General features: G+C 42.5%; 1 protein-coding gene across 6 annotated transcripts in view; it reads right to left on the bottom strand.

The window, feature by feature from the left end:
* Positions 1–14902: 14902 nt before the first annotated feature.
* traf3 (TNF receptor-associated factor 3) overlaps positions 14903–22323 on the bottom strand; it is an 86389-nt gene continuing 78968 nt past the window's right edge. For all 6 annotated transcript variants that reach the window (XM_072568548.1, XM_072568549.1, XM_072568547.1 and 3 more), the window contains exons 9-11: positions 20576–20716; positions 19037–19229; positions 14903–18172 (exon numbers count right to left, since the gene is read on the bottom strand). In XM_072568548.1, the coding sequence (XP_072424649.1) occupies positions 17601–18172; positions 19037–19229; positions 20576–20716 (906 nt within the window). In that variant the 3' untranslated portion in view covers positions 14903–17600. The remainder of the gene's footprint in view (positions 18173–19036; positions 19230–20575; positions 20717–22323) is intronic.

Raw genomic sequence — 22323 nt, 5'->3', positions numbered from 1 at the left:
CAAGACATACGAGCCTCTAAATCAGATTATTCTACTGGAGGATTTTAAAATTCATTTCCAGAGATGGTAAGAATTTATGTGAATGAACAGAAAGTTCAAGAAGTGAGAAGAGCACCTGAGATGGCAGATGAATACACATTGGTGCATAAGGCAAAATGTGGCTTCTGACATGAATTTCATCCAGTGAGGGATAGAAATTGGGAGCAGGGAAGATCCTAGACTACAAAATAAAGGGTAGATCACACTGGGAATAGATTACCACAGGTGAGAAAAGAAGCCCAAGAGGGTGAAAAGGAGGAGAAAGAGCACAGGTATTTTCACCATTTGTATTGGTGTGGGACACAAAATTACAGTGCCAGTAATTTAAGAAGGGCACTGGGAAAAGGTGTTTACAAAGCCAGAAGGTAGGAAACATAAGATCACAGTGATGGTCGTTGAAGAAAGGCACTGTGGGAAAAGATGTGGTAAAAGAGGCTAAGTCAGTAGGAATAATGAAAGTAGTGAAGGAAACCCTGAGAAAAGTCAAGGAACTGTAGGAGAGTGCACAGCCTAGGCAGGGGCTAGGTATTGAGTTAGTTATCAATCTCCATAAAGAATTCCCCTCTGTGGGTAAAGTTTATTCAGGAAGAACAGGGGAGAAGGGAAAGAAGTTACTATTTTGAGAGATATGGGAGCTACTCAGTCTTCAATTGTAAGAGATTAACATATTTGGACTCTTTCTGACATGTTACCCAAGAGCGTGGTAATTTGTGGGATAGACAGACAGAAATTCAGCATTCCTCTCTGTAATATCAGGTTTGAAAGCCAAATCAAGACTGGAGAAATAGCAATGGGAGTGATTGTCAGAGTGTCAGTTCCAGGAATACACTTTGTTCTTGGGAATGATTTGGTAGGATCCAAGGTGGAAGTGACACCCCTTGTTGTGGAGAAGCCAAAGGAAGACAAGGGAACTGAGGAGTTAAAAGAAAAATACTCTAGAATATTTCCAGACTGTATAGTAACAAGATCCCACTGTTATAGGTCACAACACAAAGCAATAAAGAAAATTATGAAGGAGTTGAGGTTCAGTTGGCTGACACCCTGCTTGAGGTAATAGATCATAGAGTCATGGAGATGTACTGCATGTAAACAGACCCTTTGGTCCAACCCATCCATGCTGACCAGATATCCCACCCCAATCTAGTCCCACCTGCCAGCATCCGCCCCATATCCCTCCAAACCCTTCCTATTCATATACCCATCCAAATGCCTCTTAAATGTTGCAATTGTATCAGCCTCCACCACTTCCTCTGGCAACTCATTCTATACATGTACCACCCTCTGCGTGAAAAAGTTGCCCCTTGGGTCTCTTTTATATCTTTCCCATCTCACCCTAAACCTGTACCCTCTAGTTCTGGACTCCCCAACCCCAGGGAAAAGACTTTGTCTATTTACCCTATCCATGTCCCTCATAACTTTGTAAACCTCAGCCTCCACTGCTCCAGGGAAAACAGCCCCAGCCTGTTCAGCCTCTCCCTATGGCTCAAACCCTCCAACCCTAGCAACATCCTTGTAAATCTTTTCTGAACTCTTTCAAGTTTCACAACATCTTTCCGATGGGAAGGAGTACAGAATTGCACACAATATTCCAACAGTGGCCTAACCAAAATCCTGTACAGTCACAACATGACCTTCCAACTCCTGTACTCAATACGCTGACCAATAAACGAAAGCATACCAAACACCTTCTTCACTATCCTATCTACTTGCAATTCCATTTTCAAGGAGCTATGAACCTACACTCCAAGGTCTCTTTGTTCAGCAACACTCCCTAGGACCTTACCATTAAGTGTATAAGTCCTGCTATGATTTGCTTTCCCAAAATGCAGCACCTCGCATTTATCTGAATTAAACTCCATCTGCCACTTCTCAGCCCATTGGCCCATCTGGTCAAGATCCTGTTGTAATCTGAGATAACCCTCTTTGCTGTCCACTACACTTCCAACTTTGGTATCATCCGCAAACTCACTAACTGTACCTCTTATGCTCGCATCCAAATCACTTATGTAAGTGACAAAAAGTAGAGGACCAACACCGATCCTTGTGGCACTCCACTGGTCACAGGCCTCCAGTCTGAAAAACAACCCTCCACCACCACCCTCTGGCTTCTACCTTTGAGCCAGTTCTGTATCCAAATGGCTAGTTCTCCCTGTATTCCGTGAGATCTAACCTTGCTAATCAATCTCCCATGGGAATCCTTGTCAAATGCCTTTCTGAAATCCATATAAATCACATCTACCAATTTGCCCTCATTAATCCTCTTTGTTACTTCTTCAAAATACTCAATCAAGTTTGTGAGACATGATTTCCCACGCACAAAGCCATGTTGACTATCCCCAATCAGTCCTTGCCTTTCCAATTACATGTACATCTTGTCCCTCAGGATTCCCTCCAACAACTTGCCCACCGACATCAGGCTCACTAGTCTATAGTTCCCTGGCTTGTCCTTACCATCCTTCTTAAACAGTGGCATCAAGTTAGCCAACCTCCAGTCTTCCGGCACCTCACCTGTGACTATTCATTGTAAGTAATCTAATCTAATCTAAATATCTCAGCAAGAGACCCAGCAATCACTTCTCTAGCTTCCCAGAGAGTTCTAGAGTACACCTGATCAGACTCTGGTGATTTATCCAACTTTATTCATTTCAAGACATCTAGCACTTCCTCCTCTGTAATTTGGATATTTTATAAGGTGTCACCATCTATTTCCCTACAGTCTATATCTTCCATATCCTTTTCCACAGTAAATACTGATGCAAAGTATTCATTTACTATCTCCCCCATTTTCTGCAGCTCCACAAAAAGGCCACCTTGCTGATCTTTGAGGGGCCCTATTTTCCAGGAGAAAGTGAGGACTGTAGATGCTGAGGATCAGAGCTTAAAAATATGTTGCTGGAAAAGCGCAGCAGGTCAGGCAGCATCAAAGGAAAAGGAGAATCGACATTTCGGGCATAAGCCCATCTTCAGTAATGAGGAGGGTGTGCCAAACAGGCTAAGATAAAAGGTCGGGAGGAGGCACTTGGGGGAGGGGTGTTGGGAATGCAATAGGTGGAAGGAGGTTAAGGTGAGGGTGATAGGCCGGAGAAGGGGTGGGGGCGGAGAGGTCGGGAAGAAGATTGCAGGTCAAGAAGGCGGTGCTGAGTCTGAGGGTTGGGACTGAGAAAAGGTGGGGGGGGTGGAAATGAGGAGGCTGGAGAAATTTGTATTCATCCCTTATGGTTGGAGGCTTCCTAGGCGGAAGATGAGTCGCTCTTCCTCCAGGCAAGGTAGGCGTGGTGGTAGTTTGGCGCACCGATCTTTATATTGCTGAGGCTAAACGCCAGCTTGTGGACAGCTCCTCCTACTGCCCCCTTGACCATGACCCCACCTCCGACCACCAAACCATCATCTCCCAGACCATCCATAACGTCATCACCTCAGGGGATCTCCCATCCACCGCCTCCAACCTCATAGTCCCACAACCCCGCACCGCCCGTTTCTACCTCCTGCCCAAATATCCACAAACCTGACTGTCCTGGCCGACCCATTGTCTCAACCTGCTCCTGCCCCACCGAACTCATCTCTGCATACCTTGACACTGTCCTGTCCCCCTTAGTCCAAGAACTCCCCACCTACGTTCGGGACACCACCCACGCCCTCCACCTCCTCCATGATTTTCGCTTCCCTGGTCTCCAACGCCTTATCTTCACCATGGACATCCAGTCCCTATACACTTCCATCCCCCATCATGAAGGCCTCAAAGCCCTCCGCTTCTTCCTTTCCCACCGACCCAACCAGTACCCTTCCACTGACACTCTCCTTCGACTGACTGAACTGGTCCTCACTCTTAACAACTTCTCCTTCCAATCCTCCCACTTCCTCCAAACCAAAGGAGTAGCCATGGGCACCCGCATGGGTCCCAGCTATGCCTGCCTCTTTGTAGGATATGTGGAACAGTCCATCTTCCACAGCTACACTGGCACCAACCCCACCTTTTCCTCCGCTACATTGATGACTGTATCGGCGCTACCTCGTGCTCTCACGAGGAGGTTGAACAGTTCATCCACTTTACTAACACCTTCCACCCCGACCTCAAATTTACCTGACCGTCTCAGAATCCTCCCTCCCTTTCCTAGACCTCTCCATCTCTATCTCGGATGACCGACTCAACACGGACGCATACTATAAACCAACTGACTCCCACAGCTACCTAGATTACACCTCTTCCCACCCTGCCCCCTGTAAAAATGCCATCCCATATTCCCAATTCCTTCGCCTTCGCCGCATCTGCTCCCAGGAGGACCAATTCCAATACCAAACAACCCAGATGGCCTCCTTCTTCAAAGACCGCAATTTCCCCTCAGACATAGTTGACGATGCTCTCCACCGTATCTCCTCCACTTCCCGCTCCTCCGCCTTTGAACCCTGTCCCTCCAATCGCCACCAAGACAGAATCCCACTAGTCCTCATCTACCACCCCACCAACCTCCAGATACATCGTATCATCCTTTGTCATTTCTGCCACCTCCAAACAGACCCCACCACCAAGGATATATTGCCCTCCCCACCCCTGTCAGCGTTCTGGAAAGACCACTCCCTCCGTGACTCCCTTGTCAGATCCACACCCCCCACTCCCGGCACCTTTCCCTGCAACCGCAAAAGATGCAAAACTTGCGCCCACACCTCCCCCCTCACTTCCCTCCAAGGCCCCAAGGGATTCTTCAATATCCATCAGAAATTCACCTGCACCTCCACACACATCACTTACTGCATCCGCTGCACCCGATGTGGCCTCCTCTACATTGGGGAGACAGGCTGCCTATTTGCGGAACATTTCAGAGAACACCTCTGGGACACCTGGACCAACCAACCCAACCGCCCCGTGGCTGAACACTTTAACTCCCCCTCCCACTCCACCAACGACATGCAGGTCCTTGGCCTCCTCCATCGCCAGACCATGGCAACACGACGCCTGGAGGAAGAGCGCCTCATCTTCCGCCTAGGAACCCTCCAAGGGATGAATGCAGATTTCTCCAGCTTCCTCATTTCCCCATCTCCCACCTTTTCTCAGTCCCAACCCTCAGACTCAGCACCGCCTTCTTGACCTGCAATCTTCTTCCCGACCTCTCCACCCCCACCCCCTCTCCGGCCTATCACCCTCACCTTAACCTCCTTCCACCTATTGCATTCCCAACGCCCCTCCCCCAAGTGCCTCCTCCCGACCTTTTATCTTAGCCTGTTTGGCACACCCTCCTCATTCCTGAAGAAGAGCTTATACCCGAAACGCCGATTCTCCTGCTCCTTTGATGCTGCCTGACCTCCTGTGCTTTTCCAGCAACACATTTTTAAGCTTTGGGCCCTATTTTCTCCCTAGTTACCCTTTTGTCCTTAACGTATTTGTAAAAACCCTTTGGATTCTCTTTATTTTATTTGCCAAAACCATCTCATGTCCCCTTTTTGCCCTCCTGATTTCCCTCGAGTATACTCTTACTGCCTTTATACTCTTCTAAGGATTCACTTGATCTATCCTGTCTATACCTTACATATGCTTTCTTCTTTTTCTTAACCAAACCCTCAATTTCTTTAGTCACCCAGCATTCCCTATACCTACCGGCCTTTCCTTTCACCCTGACAGGAATATACTTTCTCCAGATTCTCGTGTGGTGCAGGAAAAACTGAACAAGCAGAGGGTCACGCAGAAGTGTTTAGTCCTGAAAGCTAATGGACTTACAACAGAAAGATGAGACAATAAAAGGTATATATATGAATGCCAGGGGGCTTTGGAATGGTGGTGTTAGACCCTGAAGACCATGTTCAATGCATACGGTCAGAATTACTCAAATGATTGGGATAAAGGCATCCATTTGTATTGTTTGCCATTAGAGATGTCCCAAATGAATTACTCCCCTTGAGCTAATATTTGGACAGGAAGTGAGAGGGCCTTTGAAATTAATTAAAGAAAAATTGATCTGACCGAAGTTGGCGATCTCATACTTGGATTATGTATCTGAGGTGAAGGAGAGATTAAATCGGGTAGCTGAGTTAGCTAAACAGCACAGCACAGAATGAAGTAAACTATCTGGTAAAGATGCTGGATAGGAAAAAACTGTATCGGGTATGTCATGTGACTATGTTGAAACCTTACTATAATAGAGACAGGCAACCGGAGAAACAGTTGTTGTTACTGCTCTGCAGAGCGAGGAATCAAATCCAGATGTTGTGGAATTTGATGTGCCTCAAAATACATTAAATAGTGAGGAAGCCCTCAAGGAGCTCTCTGTCTCAGAAGTAAAGAACTAAATTGTAAGGTTTGTTGCAGCAGTATGAAGATATATGCAAGAGTATGGTGAGGAGGACTAATTGTGCATGAGGTGGAAGTAGGGAATGTTGTTCCAATAGTACAACACCCTCTCAATCCTCTCAAAGCCACACAAGTCCAGAAGGAAGTGGATGGGAAGCTCATCAAACCAAGTCAGAGTGAGTGGAGTTCGCCAATTATGTTAGTTCCCAAACCTGACGGGACACAATGATTTTGTGTGGACTAGCAGAAGGTTAACGTCATAACAAAATCAGATTCCCATTCAATTCAAGATTGGAAGACTGTGTAGAGAAAGTTGAACAAGCCACTTACATCGCAAATTTGGACTTACTGCATGTTTATTAGCAGGTACCTTTATCGGAGAAAGTAAAAGAAGTTTCTGTGTTTGTAACCCCACATGGGCTATATCAATTCAAAGCGATGCCCTTTGAAATGAAGAACGCACCAACCATATTCCAAAGACTCAGGAACAGGGTTGTGGCTGGATTAACAAATTGTACAGTTTATCTGGATGATGTACTGATCTTTAGTGAGATCACATGGTACAGTTGGCAGAGCTCTTTGAATGATTTCAAGAAGCAAACATGGTAATAAAACTTAAAGAAAACAAAATTTACAAAGGCAGAGGTGACATTCTTGGGACATAACATCGGCCATGAAAAGTTGACCCCAAGGTACGCAAAGATGAAGGCCATTGAGGAATTTTCACCATCGTATTCGAAGAAAGAGGCACTTCGATTTTTGGGACTAAGAGGATTCCACCAGAAGTTTGCTCCAAACTTCAGCAACGTGGTGGCAAAGCTAACAGATTTACTAAAGAAGAAACAAAATTTCGGTGGATAGAATAATGCCAGGAGGCATTTGAGAATTTAAAAGCAGTATTAACCACCACATGAGTTGAAGCTACACCAAATGGTTTTAAATCCTTCAAAGTTGCAATCGATACTAGCAATATAGCAATTGGAGCTGTACTGCTACAGGAAGCATGTGATGGAATTGCATGGCCAATTGGCTACTTTTCAAAGAAACTCAATACCCACCAGAGAAAATACTCTACCATCAAAAAAGAATTATCAAGTTTGGTACTGGTCTTACAACATTTCAATGTTTATGTGATGAACAACATGCTGGAGACAAGGAGTTGTCTAAACAGACCACAATTCTCTTAAATACTTGGCAAGATTTAAAGACAAAAATATGAGACTATTTCATTGGAGTCTTACATTACAGACTTTTAATTTACAAATTGTACATGTTGCGGGTCATAAAAGCATGATAGCAGATGCATTATCATGGATTTAAAGGAAAAAATGTAGATAAGATTTGACAAATTCCAATGTTATGTGTGCAGAAATTAATAATGAAAAATATAACTTAGATTAATAACCTATGTATTTCATCATACTGGGATTAAGAATTTGAAAAAAAAGCCATATTTTCATTATGATGGTTAATTTTTTTCTTAAGGGGGGAGGTGTTGTGAAGTTAAACGAATGTACGGTACCTTTGAGAGAGTGAATGTTGTTCTGAACTGAAAGTTTACAAGCACCTGTGTATATGACGAGATGGCAGCCTAAAATGTAATGAAAAATTGAAAATATGTTACATTTGGCTGTGAAATGGATACCTGAGTTTTGGGTTACTATTTTGACAACAATTCAAATTTAACCAGTTTAAATTATGTCCCAGGATAGTAAAATCCAATCAAGTTTGAATTTATTGTCAAACCAATGAGATGATCCGATGTAGGGGTGTACAAAGTGCAGATGTTTTGAAAACAGTAACTGCCGTGGAGACAGAAACACATGGAGAGTGAACATCTTGCTCTCCAATAAATTTGGAGACAACCTCAATCGAAGGTACCTTTTCCTATGAAACATATTCGCAGTAAAAAGGAAGATAATGACCCAGGGAGATCTTCAACCAGATGAAGAAAGACACCAACAATGACAGCAGTTGTGTGGTTTTGAAATTAAGTTGATGTAATTTTAACAAGTGTCCTATTGGAACAGCATATTGTTATAGAGTTGGAGGCAGATAATAAGCAGTTAAAAGAAAAGGGGGCTTAGAATTCTGTATAGTTATTTAAAGTTCACTTTTACAGTTAAAAAATAAATTGATGTTCACCCCCGTGTCATAACAGTACCCTATGTCAAATTGGAATCTAATGTGACACTTACACTTTTGCTGGTCTTTCTTCGGTTGTCACCACATAAAATTGGAACTAAATCTAAGGAAAACATTAGTAATGGCCGCTGTATTTTTTTGCCATCCTTACCTTTGCTAAAGGATTTCCACCATCTACAGAATATGACATATTTTGGATTAGTAGTGCTGGAAGAGCACAGCAGTTCAGGCAGCATCTGAGCAGCAAAATCGATGTTCGGGCAAAAGCCCTTCATCAGGAATAAAGGCAGTGAGCCTGAAGCGTGGAGAGATAAGCTAGAGGAGGGTGGGGGTGGGGAGAAAGTAGCATAGAGTACAATGGGTGAGTGGGGGAGGGGATGAAGGTGATAGGTCAGGGAGGAGGGTGGAGTGGATAGGTGGAAAAGGAGATAGGCAGATACCCTTTGGCCCTAGATGTTGCGCCGGTCCAAGCCCACCTAACCTACACTAGCCCACTATCCTCCATATGCCTATCCAATGCCCATTTAAATGCCCATAAACAGGGAGAATCCACCATTGCTACTGGCAGGGCATTCCATGAACTCACGACTTGCTGAGTGAAGAATCTACCCCTAACATCTGTCCTATACCTACCACCCCTTAATTTAAAGCTATGCCCCCTCGTAATAGCTGACTCCATACGTGGAAAAAGGTTCTCATGGTCAACCCTATCTAAACCCCTAATCATCTTGTACACCTCTATCAAGTCACCCCTAAACCTTCTTTTCTCCAATGAAAACAGCTCCAAGTGCCTCAGCCTTTCCTCATACGATCTTCCTACCATACCAGGCAACATCCTGGTAAACCTCCTCTGCACCCGTTCCAGTGCCTCCACATCCTTCCTATAGTATGGCGACCAAATCTGCACACAATACTCCAGATGTGGCTGCACCAGAGTCTTATACAACTGCAACATGACCTCAGGACTCCAGAACTCATTTCCTCCACCAATAAAAGCCAATACGCCATATGCCTTCTTCACCGCACTATTTACCTGGGTGGCAACTTTCAGAGATCTGTGTACATGGACACCAAGATCCCTCTGCTCATCCACACTACCAAGTATCCAACCATTAGCCCAGTACTCCATCTTTTTGTTATTCATACCAAAGTGAATCACCTCACACTTACCCACATTGAACTCCATTTGCCACCTTTCTGCTGTAACCTGACACATCCTTCCTCACTGTCAACAACTCCACCGACTTTCGTATCATCCGCAAACTTGCTCACCCAACCTTCTAGCCCCTCCTCCAGGTCATTTATAAAATTGACAAACAGCAATGGTCCCAAAACAGATCCTTGCGGAACACCACTAGTAACTGCACTCCAAGATGAACCTTTACCATCAACTACTACCCTCTGTCTTCTTCCAGCCAGCCAATTCCTAATCCAAACCTCCAACTCACCCTCAATGCCATACCTCCGAATTTTTTGCAGTAGCCTACCATGGGGAGCCTTATCAAACACCTTACTAAAATCCATATACACCACATCTACCGCTTTACCCTCGTCCACCTCCTTAGTCACCTTCTCAAAGAATTCAATAAGGTTTGCGAGACACGATCTGCCCTTCACAAAACCATGCTGACTATCCTTGATCACCTTATTCCTATCCAGATGTTCATAAATCCTATCCCTTACAATTCTCTCTAAGACTTTGCCCACAACAGAAGTGAGGCTCACCGGCCTATAGTTACTAGGGTTATCACTACTCCCCTTCTTGAACAAGGGAACCACATTTGTTATCCTCCAGTCTTCTGGCACTATTCCTATAGACAACGAGGACATAAAAATCAAGGCCAATGGCTCTGCAATCTCCTCCTTTGCTTCCCAGAGAATCATGGATAAATGCCATCAGGCCCAGGGGATTTATCTATTTTCACTCTTTCCAGAATTCCCTACATACCTCAAAGCCGTCCATTCTAATTAATTGTGACTCAGTATTCACATCGGCAACAATGTCCTATTCCTGAGTGAATACTGACGAAAAGTATTCATTCAACGTCTCCCCAATCTCTTCAGCCTCCACACGCAACTTCCCACTACTATCCTTGACTGGACCTATTCCTACCCTAGTCATTCTTTTATTCCTGACATACCTATAGAAAGCCTTTGGGTTTTCCCTAATCCTACCAACTAAGGACTTTTCATGTCCTCTCCTTGCTGCTCTTAGCACTATCTTCAGATCCTTCCTGGCTACCTTATAACTCTCAATCGCACCAATTGAACCTTCACACCTCATCTTTACATAGGCCGCCCTCTTCCCTTTAACAAGGGATTCCAATTCCTTATTAAATCACGGCTCCCTCATACGACCCTTTCCTCCCTGTCTGACAGGAACATACTTATCAAGGACACTCAATAGTTGCTCCTTGAACAAGCTCCACATATCAATTGCGCCCTTGCCTTGAAGCCTACTTTTCCAAGCCACGCATCCTAAGTCGTGCCTCACCGCATCATAATTTCCCTGCCCCCAGCTATAACTCTTGCCCTGCAGTGCACACTTATCCCTCTCCATCACTAGAGTAAAAGTCACCGAATTGTGGTCACTGTCCCCAAAGTGCTCATGTACCTCCAATTCTAACACCTGGCCTGGTTCGTTACCCAGAACCAAATCCAGTATGGCCTCACCTCTTGTTGGCCTGTCTACATATTGTGTCAGGAAATCCTCCTGCACACATTGGACAAACACCAACCCATCTAACAAACTCGAGCTATAGCTTTCTCAGTCAATATCAGGAAAGTTAAAGTCCCCCATAACAACCACCCTATTACTTTCACTCTTCTCCTGAATCAGCCTCGCAATCCTTTCTTCTACGTCTCTCGGACTATTAGGAGGCCTGTAGAAAACTCATTACAGGGTGACCTCACCTCTCCTAGTCCTAACCTCAGCCCAAACTACCTCAGATGGCGAGTCTTCATCCATCGTCCTTTCCACCGCTGTAATACTATCTTTGATAAGCAATGCCACACCTTCCCCTCTTTTACCCCCACCTCTGACCCTACTAAAACATTTAAACCCTGGAACCTGCAACAGCCAATCCTGTCCCTGTTCTACCCATGTCTCCGTAATAGCCACAACATAAAAATCCCAGGTACCAACCCACGCTGCAAGTTCACCTACCTTATTTCGTATACTTCTTGCATTGAAGTATACACACTTCAAGCCACTTTCCTGTTTACAGGCACCCTCCTTTGAGATTGATGCCATGTTCCTAACCTCCCTACACTCCAGGTCCTGCACCCTAAAGCAGAGGAAATAAGGAAGCTGTTGAAGTCCACATTGATGCCCTGGGGTTGAAGTGTTCCGAGGCGGAAGATGAGGCGTTCTTCCTCCAGGCATCTGGTGGTGAGGGAGCGGCGGTGAAGGAGGCCCAGGACCTCCATGTCCTCGGCAGAGTGGGAGGGGGAGTTGAAATGTTGGGCCATGGGTCGGTGTGGTTGATTGGTGCGGGTGTCCCAGAGATGTTCCCTAAAGCACTCTGCTAGGAGGCGTCCAGTCTCCCCAATGTAGAGGAGACCGCATTGGGACCCACGGATGCAATAAATGATATTAGTGGATGTGCAGGTAAAACTTTGATGGATGTGGAAGGCTCCTTTAGGGCCTTGGTTGGAGGTGAGGGAGGTGGTGTGGGTGCAGGTTTTGCAGTTCCTGCGGTGGCAGGGGAAGGTGCCAGGATGGGAGGATGGGTTGTAGGGGGGCGTGGACCTGACCAGGTAGTCACGGAGGCAACGGTCTTTGCGTAAGGCGGAAAGGGATGGGGAGGGAAATATATCTCTGGTGGTGGGATCTTTTTGGAGGTGGTGGAAAGGTCAGTGGATGATTTGGTTTATGCGAAGGTTGGTAGGGTGGAAGGTGAGCACCAGGGGCGTTCTGTCCTTGTTACGGTTGGAGGGGTGGGGTCTGAGGGCCGAGGTGCGGGATGTGGACGAGATGCGTTGGAGGGCATCTTTAACCACGTGGGAAGGGAAATTGCGGTCTCTAAAGAAGGAGGCCATCTGGTGTGTTCTGTGGTGGAACTGATCCTCCTGGGAGCAGATACGGTGGAGGCAGAGGAATTGGGAATACAGGATGGCATTTTTGCAAGAGGTAGGGTGGGAAGAGGCGTAATCCAGGTAGCTGTGGGAGTCGATGGGTTTGTAAAAAATGTCAGTGTCAAGTCGGTCGTCATTAATGGAGATGGAAAGGTCCAGGAAGGGGAGGGAGGTGTCAGAGATGGTCCAGGTAAATTTAAGGTTCGGGTGGAATGTGTTGGTGAAGTTGATGAATTGCTCAACCTCCTCGCGGGAGCATGAGGTGGCGCCAATGCAGTCATCAATGTAGCGGAGGAAAAGGTGGGGAGTGGTGCTGGTGTAATTACGGAAGATCGACTGTTCTGTGTAGCCAACAAAGAGACAGGCATAGCTGGGGCCCATACGTGTGCAACCTTGGTGTTCAATAGCATTACCATTTCTGAATACCCAAAATCAATATCCTGGGAGTCACCACGGACCAGCCATATAAATAGGCCAGGCAGCATCCGAGGAGCAGGAGAATCGACGTTTCGGGCATAAACCCTTCTTCAAGAATATTCCTGAAGAAGGGCTTATGCCCGAAACGTCAATTCTCCTGGTCCTCGGATGCTGCCTGGCCTGCTGTGTTTTTCCAGCACCACACTTCTCAACTCTGGTCTCCAGCATCTGCAGTCCTCACTTTCTCCCAGCCATATAAATACTATGGCCAAAAGAGCAGGTCAGAGGCTCGGAATCTTAAGGCAGGTAATTCAACATCTGGCTCCTCAAAGCCTGCTCGCCATCTACAAGGCACAGAACAGAAATGTGATAAAATACTCCCCATTTGCCTGGATGGATGCAGCTCCAACAATACTCAAGCTCAATACCATCTCGGACAAAGCAGCCTTCAATACTCGCTTCCTTCATTACTGACACTCAGTGGCATCGGTGTGTACCATCTTCAGGATGCACTGCAGTAATTCACCAAGGCTCCTCCAACAACAGCTTTCAAGGGAGGAATTTGAAAACAGGATGTGAATTTTTAATTTGTGCTATTGTTTATGCAGAAACCAATGTATGTCTGCGATATATGAACTAGGATATAGGCAGCCAAGAGTGACAAATGGGAGATTAGATGAGAGTGCCTTTGTATAGCCAAGTTTAGAAATAACCATGCATTACCGACGCTACGAAAGTAGAAAAAGGGAGGTCTTGGTGATGCTTTCAGGCTTGTGACCTCTTTCACCTCAAATGACAAGGGCAACAAGCAAATGGGTACACCATCCCCTACAAGCTGCTCCCAAGCAACACACCATCCTGACTTGGAAACATATCACCGTTCGTTCACTCTCTCTTGGTCAATGTTCTGGAACTCCCTTCCAAACAACACTGTGCATGTCCATACAACATAAGGGACTGTAACAAGTTCTAGACGACAGCTCACTACCACCTTCTCCAGGGCAATTAGCAATGGGCAATAAATGCTATTGTAGCAAGTGATGCCCACATCCCATGAATAAATTAGGAAAAAACATCCTGACAACTGTATGGGGCTAAACCAGATAGTTCACAATATTAGTGCTATTGCTAGACTTTAGTTAAATTACCACACATCTGTGCCATCACCAAGACCTCCTTTTTCCACTTTCGTAGCATCGGTAATGCATGGTTATTTCTAAACTTGGCTATACAAAGGCACTCTCATCTAATCTCCCATTTGTCATTCTTGGCTGCCTGTATCCTAGTTCATATATCGCAGACACATATTGTGTTATTGTTTATGCAGGAACCAAATTAAAAATTCACATCCTGTTTTCAAATTCCTCCCTTGGATTCAACTCCCCTACCTCTGCAATGTCTTGCAGCCCACACCTCAAAGTATTTTATCCTCCCCAATTTTGGCCACTTGTGCATCCTTGTTTTACTTGTCCCTTAACTGGCAGCTATGCCTTCAGCTCTTTAACTCTGGTAATCCCTTCCTAAACCTCTCAATCATCCTTTAACATGCATTTTAAACCCTAGCTCATTGACCAAGCTATATTGGTCATCAACCATAACAGGTCATGTGGCCTGGTGTCAAGTTTAATCTGGAAGTACCCTTGTAAAGCAGCTTGGGATGCTTTATTGTGTAAAAAGTATCAAAATGCAGGTAGCTTTTGTTCTTCTGCTGCTTAGAGTACATGAATAAGTATGATATGTGGAAGAGTGGAGCAGAGATATCTCTGTATTTATTGAAATGGCATTTCTCCAGAAAGGATAAAATTTTGTTCTCAAAGTTATTGTTTCATAACAAAAGGGTGTCTAAGAAATGAAGATTTCACAAGACATTTTCATAAAATCTTCTTTCTCTGTAACACCACGGTTCCGACTAATGTGAATAATAATAAAAAGCCAGACAACAAATTTGTCATTAAATAATATAATTTTCAGTAAAATTAAAAATGATGTTAAATTAATTGTAAGGTAAACACTGCAATAACCTGAAAAATATGAATAATTTATTCAAAATTATGAAATGTTTGGGGTTTCTAGATTTGCAGAGCTGAACACAGTGTCCGGGGGTACATTGCCGTGACAGAAGCCTTCACAGTTTCATCGGCTCATTCTTGACAAGGTCCTTGCACACATGGCCATTCTTTTGTCTGGGTTTCAGGATTCCAGCTTCAATTCCTAACTCCATACATTTCCGCCATTAAATCTGACCTCCCTACAAATCTAGCACAAAATCTAGTTCGTTTGTCCTGAGAACAGTTTGTAAACATGAGTATGTGATTTTGCCACCTGGATGAGGGAGACAGATTTAACAGTGAGAATATGGAGGGACAGTTAATGGAGATTCATCCTGGAAACAAAGGTAAATAAACACCAGAGTACAGGTGACAACCTTTTCACCATATACAATGCGTTACAACAGAGCCATTGAAAAAAAATCCCCAACAACCCATTCTTAATCAGGGTCAGAACATCATGGATTGATTTAGTACAGTGTTGTAATCAAAAACTTACTGTACACCAGTCATTAAGTCATAGCTCTGGTGGATTTGCAGTAAACACTACAGTAATTTGGTGGTAATCTGGGTCAAACAAAAACTAATTTTGGATGCTTACATAAAGCAAGAGTGAAAGGAACACCACAACAAGTAAGAGTAAGTCCCAACATTACTTCTTGCATTGAAATGGTTCTTGCAAATCTCATGGTCAAACCTCAGATCAAAAGGTATCGCAATATTGAAATCGTCGATGCTCACTTTTGTAACTGTCTTTACACTTACAATAAAATCTGACAAAGTTACAACAGTTAATATTGCAAATTCCATTTACAATGACAAATTGACGATGTATTTTCAGCTGGTTACAAAATAAAGAGGAAACCATTTTTGCATCATCATCTTGTTCTCTTTAAATACTTGCTGAGTTTTCACTGTAACCCAGAGAATAGGACATATCCATTCTGAAGGGGCACCACTGGAACCAACATGTTAACTCTGCTTTCTTTCCAGGGATGCTGCCAGTCTTGTTGAGTTTTCCCAACAATTTCCATTTAAGTTTCTGATTTCCAGCACCAACAGTTTTGTTTTGAGGGTTTTGTTTTGGACATATCCATTGTTATTGGCCATTTCCCATTGATGGTCAATGTGTACTAAATCACTTACTAAAGACAATAATTGATTTTTAAAATAAATATCCCCTCACTTGAGGTAGTTCCACTTGTGTTATGTTCTCATTCAATGGTTCTTTTTTTTTAATGAGACTCTGCTAATTCATCACAAAAGCCTTCATACCCAAGTGCACTGACATTTACATTTTCCAGCAGAAAACTGGATCAATGAGCTTTAATGCAACCGATTTCTTAGCATTTCAGGCTACAACATTGCAACCAACCGTTCAGCACTGTGATCAGATAATTCAGTACACACCAGGGATCGATCAGGAACCTTGCTAATTTATAGGCTTAATGCCAAATGATGGAGTGCATTTACCAATCTAGTCATCAGGGAATTGACTATTGACAGTAGAATTGTGGCATTGTCTGAATGAAACTGAAGCAAGCCAAAAGTGAATGAAGGAAATACATCTTCAGTTACACATTTTGAATCAATTAAACTCAAACAATGTAGAACTCCTTCCTCAAATGTAGCTAGGACAATTAAGAATACAATGATAACTGACTGATTAACTGACTTAATGGGCAGGCCAAATATGACTCATTACTTCTTTGTTGAAGCCAAATTATATAATAATTCATGTCACTGTGTTTCACCGTACACCCTGTTAGTAATGCAGGAATTCTCAAATTGAGTAACTGATCAGATTGTTACTTCTAGGATTTATTTGTTCAGGGCAAATATGTAAAGGAACTACGTGTATTGATACCCCAATAGCTGATCTAAATATTTTTCCATTTTACATTCAATTAAAACTTTTTTTAAAAAAAAAACCTCTCCTTAAATCTAGTGTGTTTAGGAAGGACTACACAAAACTCGAGGAACCGGTTTGACTCTCTCTCATTTTACAGGTTTCTTCTCAGTCACTCCTCCCACCAACTCTCAGCAGTTCAGCTAATTGGAATTGGGGAGTTTTCCAGACCATGAACTGGAGTCATATTGTTGCAATGCTGGAGATTCCCTTTATCTTAACTCATTTCTGAATCTAAATCTGATTAAACTTGAAGCTAAACAAAAGAAAAAGACAATCACATAGACAATTATTTGGCCACACTGCTGTAGCATACGGAACCTACCCAGATTGTAATGCTAACAAACAACATGCTACAGAGCTTTTCATGGTTCCAGCGGCAACTCTCAATTCAGCTGGACAGTCAATGCTGTCGGTCATTGCTTCAGAACACTATTGCTGAAGTACCCCACAGAATGAACAATTACCACCAAATGCTGACATTATATAGTTATTGGTGTCATTCCAGTATATCCTCTTTTGGTGTGAGAGGCAAAGTTCTTGAGCTTCAGATGGTCAAGTGAAGCACTCAAGCTCGAGACATCTGGGGAAGAATGCCCTTCTGTTGAAAATCAACATGTTGGACTTCACTGAGGCAGACCCCCTGTGTAACTGTAATTTTCCTCCTGTTTGACACATTCATGGGTCATGGATCTGGCAAATCTGAGGTATCAACAACTACTTTTATGAAGATAGTGTCATCTTTAATATACGTCCCACTTTCCAAAACAGTCTGTGCAACAAAGAGTGGGCAGCCTGAAGCAATATTCATCTCTCCCACTGGTTTCTTAAAACTACTACTGTTGGGATCTGGCTTAAAGGCATCACCTAAATGGCTTTTTGTCGGTGCTTGATCTAATAACATCAAAGTTACTTTCTGTTTAAAGGGCCATGGTAACAGTGCATCATATTCTCCTCGCATAACGACAAAAAACAGCGACAAGTGAGTTCCTTTGCCCATGCCATCTCCATTGAGGTAAACCCGAGCACACATCTTATAGCCAAAATATCCAGTGTAAAATGGCTGGCTATACAAGGACAATGTTTTTCCACTAACAGCTTCCTGTTTGCGGCGTGCATAATCTCGGATTTTCCAAATTAATTTTCCATTGTAGCTTGCCGTTTCGAGCACTTGAAAGCGTAGGTCCATATCTGCTAAGCGCACATCATGTACACTGAGAAGGCTGCCATGTCTTTTTACTTGGTTATCCAATGCATCTGCAAGGGAGAAAACATTTTAAACATAGAAAGCTTTTATTTGAACCAAGCAATTTTGAGCAGAATAATCTGATCGGGGTTGTGATTGGAAACAAGTTAAGAGTTGTTAAACTTGAAAGGGTTCAGAAAAGATTTACAAGGATGTTGCCAGGGTTGGAGGGCTTGAGTTATAGGGAGAGGTTGAATAGGCTGGCTATTTTCCTTGGAATGTCAGAGGCTGAGGGATGACCTTATCGAGGTTTATAAAATCATGAGGGGAATAGCCAAGTTCTTTTCTCTCAAGGGTGGGAAAGTCCAAAACTTGTGGGCATTGGTTTAAGACGAGAGGGGAAAGATTTGAAAAGGTCTTGAGGGACAACATTTTCATTCAGAGGGTGCTATGTGCATGGAATGAGCTGCCAGAGGAAGTGGTGGAGGCTAGTACAATTACAACATTTAAAAGCAATCTTGATGGGTATATGAATGGGAAACATTTAGAGGAATATGGGCCAAATGCTGGCAGATGGGCTTAGATTAGTTCAGGATATCTGGTTGGCATGGACAATTTGGACCGACTGGTCTGTTTCTATGCTGTATGATTCTATAACAGCTCACTCCAGATTAGGGAGACAGCAGTTCAATAAAAGCATTTTTCTTTTTAAAAAAAAGTACTGCAACACAACCAATGCTATTGCCAGATCCTGCCTGTAAATAAATTATTTTTACTGAACTTAGTGAACTTACTGAACTACCCTAAGAACTGGCACATTGTCAGTGATCCCTTAAGCTGTGAACTCAACATTAATTATGGGCTCAGTCGGATTGTTCCTAAATTGCAACAACTGACATTAGATATGGGAAACGGGGTAATGGTACTGTACTCACTCAGGTTTGCTGCTCCTGTGGCCATCCCACCAGCTCTGCCCGCTAGTTCCAGCTGTCGGAGTTGGATTTGGAGCTTGTCTACAGATTCTTCCAAAGTTTTCACCTCTCTCACAGACTCCTCCTGCTTCTGATAAGTCTGTTGTGATGCTTGATCAATATTCATCAACTTATCTGTCTGACTAGCTAACATTTTCTGCAAAAAGAAAATCAAAAACAGCAAATTAAGTTTGGTATTTGACACAATGTAAAGGATTTGTTTTTGAAACAACGACAGGAAGAATCAGCATCCCTCTGAACCTAGGATCTGTAGCGTCGAGAATTAGATCCAAACTCAATGATAGGAGGCAAAAGAACATACACTGATACATTTCCAATGTGTAAAGTGAAATGGGAAGGTGAAAGTGTCTGGTAGCATGGTGTGAAACCAATACATTACTTTATAAATAAGAGAAAGTCCCTCATTATAAGAAAGAACCTACTGGCACAAGAGAGACAGAAAACACAGAGGGTCAAGGATAAACATGAAAAATATTTGGAGAACAACAGAGAATCATTTCGAATAGATAATTAATAACGAGGAGGAAAATAGGCTTCCAAACAAGACAAATCAGAGACAGTCAACAGGCATGTGCGATATTGATAGACAGATATCAACCAGAGGTCAGAAACAGATAGGCACAAGGGTTAATTAAAAGGAAGCTGTATTGTAATACAGAAGCATAAGATGGCATATTGAAGGCTGTTGCTGCTTTTGGGAATCTACATGCTGGGATAGTCAGAAACATGGTTTGACCCATAGTCTGGAGATTAAGTTGTATAGAATGGCTTAGGAAAGGTTAAATAGCTTTTCAAAAATGGAGATGTGCAAGTCAGAATCACCAGGGAGGTAAATGAATTGCTCCTGTCGATATAGAAGTTAACAAATTTACTTACTGTGGCTAGTCAACCTAATGCAAAATAAGTTACACTTAATTCAGTGAATAGGCTGGTTAACACAAGGAGGGAAATTTAATCCTCCGTGAGGTAAGAGGAGTATGTGAGAACTGACAGGTTATTCTGATGGGAATCTTTGATCTACCCAAATTAGGGAACCCCAAACCAGAACTGGGAAATGTGTCAGGCTACAATACTAAACATGCAGAATGAATATATTCACACAATTCACAAGTACAGACTAAATAAACTGGACCCTAAATAATTTAACTAAATATTTAAAAGCGGAAATAAAAGCAAAACAAACGACAGAAGATCTATAAAAACTCCACATGAAGTAAAGAGAAGTGGCTCTTTACAAATATATGTAAGTGCACAAATACATTAAAATGGGAGAAAGAATGAAATCTACAAAAAAAAGGAGAGAAGCCAGGATTAAACATAATAAAAGAAGTCCAACAGACTGATAAACCAGAGTCCAGTCAAGATTTTCTTTGACTTAAGCTTCTAGAGTAAATTATATCCTGGGCATGGCCACTAAGACACTTCCACTAACTGGGATCTGCAGAAACCAAAGTACTCCTCATCTGTGTCAATAGCTCTTACCTGCATGTATCCAAGTCGACTTTCATTTTTGGTTGCAAGCTGTGCTAATTTACTCTGCTCCTTCTCCAAGTGGCTTATCTGAGCTGACATAATATCAATCATTTTAGACTTTTCCTGCAACTTGTTCTGAAGCTCAAAAATCTGCAATGAGACAAAAACACTGTTACTAAACAGTCCCTCATAAACCAGCAAGCAATATTTGTCTCTTCACAAGGGATTATGCATTTGAGTCCAGATTGAATTTACATTTTCATATTTGTCACAAATTGCTGAGATTACTAAAATGATCATTTTTACAAAATCTATAAAAAGACTTTATCTGCCAATTGAGAGGAGGGTGACTGGAGCCTCAGGCTATCTTATAGATAGAATGATCACTTGACATGGGTTTTTCACTGTTTCAGGCAGTTTGATGCCACAAAGCTTTCAATTCTCTCCTGGAAGGAAGTCACCAAAAACTTGGTGATGAGGGGAACAAAAATGCAAACTGGGATTGAATTTCAATGCAGCTATTAATTTGCCTGAATTGTCATACCTTCCATTGTAATAATTTGGCAGAAATAGGTCAAATTGCATGGAAACCTGAGACACTGTACCCACTCAACTGGTGTCTTAATGAAACAAAATTAAGTGTTTAAAAAATGAAATTACTCTCTAATTGATATTCAGATGAGATGTTAAAAAGCTGAAAGAATGATCCAAATAGTTCCACAAACATATCTGAACATCAGCTAAGTTAGAAGTAGAGATTGTGGCATACGCTTCACAATTTAATTTAGTTCAGTACAAGATTGAGTATGATCCAGTTAATGGCTGATCATATATGCAAAGTATATGCTGCAAAAAGGACAAACCAATACCATTGAACACCAATATTCTTAAATAATGAAGAAACCCAAGTTTAGAGTGAAGAAAAAGAAAGGGTGTGTCACCACTCTTTCAATAGTTCTTAGATGTCAAGACATATATACTTTGCATATATGACACAGCTGGAACAATGCCCAAAAATATGGTAAATGTGAATTTATAACATCCTTTGGGTTTTTGGCTAACTGCAGTCAAAACAGATTAAAGACCAATAAAATGGCACAAAAACAGTTTTTCCTTGCCATAGTTTAGTTATTAAATTACCAACAAAATATCATTTGGATTCGCCTCATTGTGTCAAAAAGCTAACTGCTTCTAAGTAAATGAAAACGAAGGAAAATAAACTGGATAAAAGTAATTGCAAAGAGGATGAATCAAAACATTGGACCATCTTATATTTGAGAGATGTCATGAGGTAAAACAAAGAGCAAGATATTTAAGACACACACCTAATGACAGGTGGAGAAAAGCTGTCTCTGTTCTGAATGTTCAATCTAAATAGCACAAAATTATCAACAATGACTTCCACACACATGCTGATGGAAAACTGAAAGATTATCTATGTTTAGCAGAAAGAATTCAAGACAAACAGTGGAAGGAAAATGATCAAACAGAGTCTTAAAATAGTGTCCTGCTAATGTCCAATCATTATTGCAAAACAATGAAACTTAACAGCTAACTTTCACAGCAATGGAATAATTGGCAAAATAATTGATTTTTACTAATAGTAGTGGAGGAATTAATATTGGTGAGGAAAATATCACTGTTCTTCTTTGAATAATCTTTTGAGGTTTATATAATTTAAAACAAAAATCACATAACCGACATTTGAGCCAAATGTTAGTCTGAGATCCCACTTCAAAGAACTGAACACCTAATTC

This window comes from Chiloscyllium punctatum, chromosome 4 (assembly GCF_047496795.1).
Source record: "Chiloscyllium punctatum isolate Juve2018m chromosome 4, sChiPun1.3, whole genome shotgun sequence".
Classification (NCBI taxonomy): Eukaryota; Metazoa; Chordata; class Chondrichthyes; order Orectolobiformes; family Hemiscylliidae; genus Chiloscyllium; species Chiloscyllium punctatum.
This window is presented reverse-complemented; position numbering and strand designations above follow the sequence as displayed.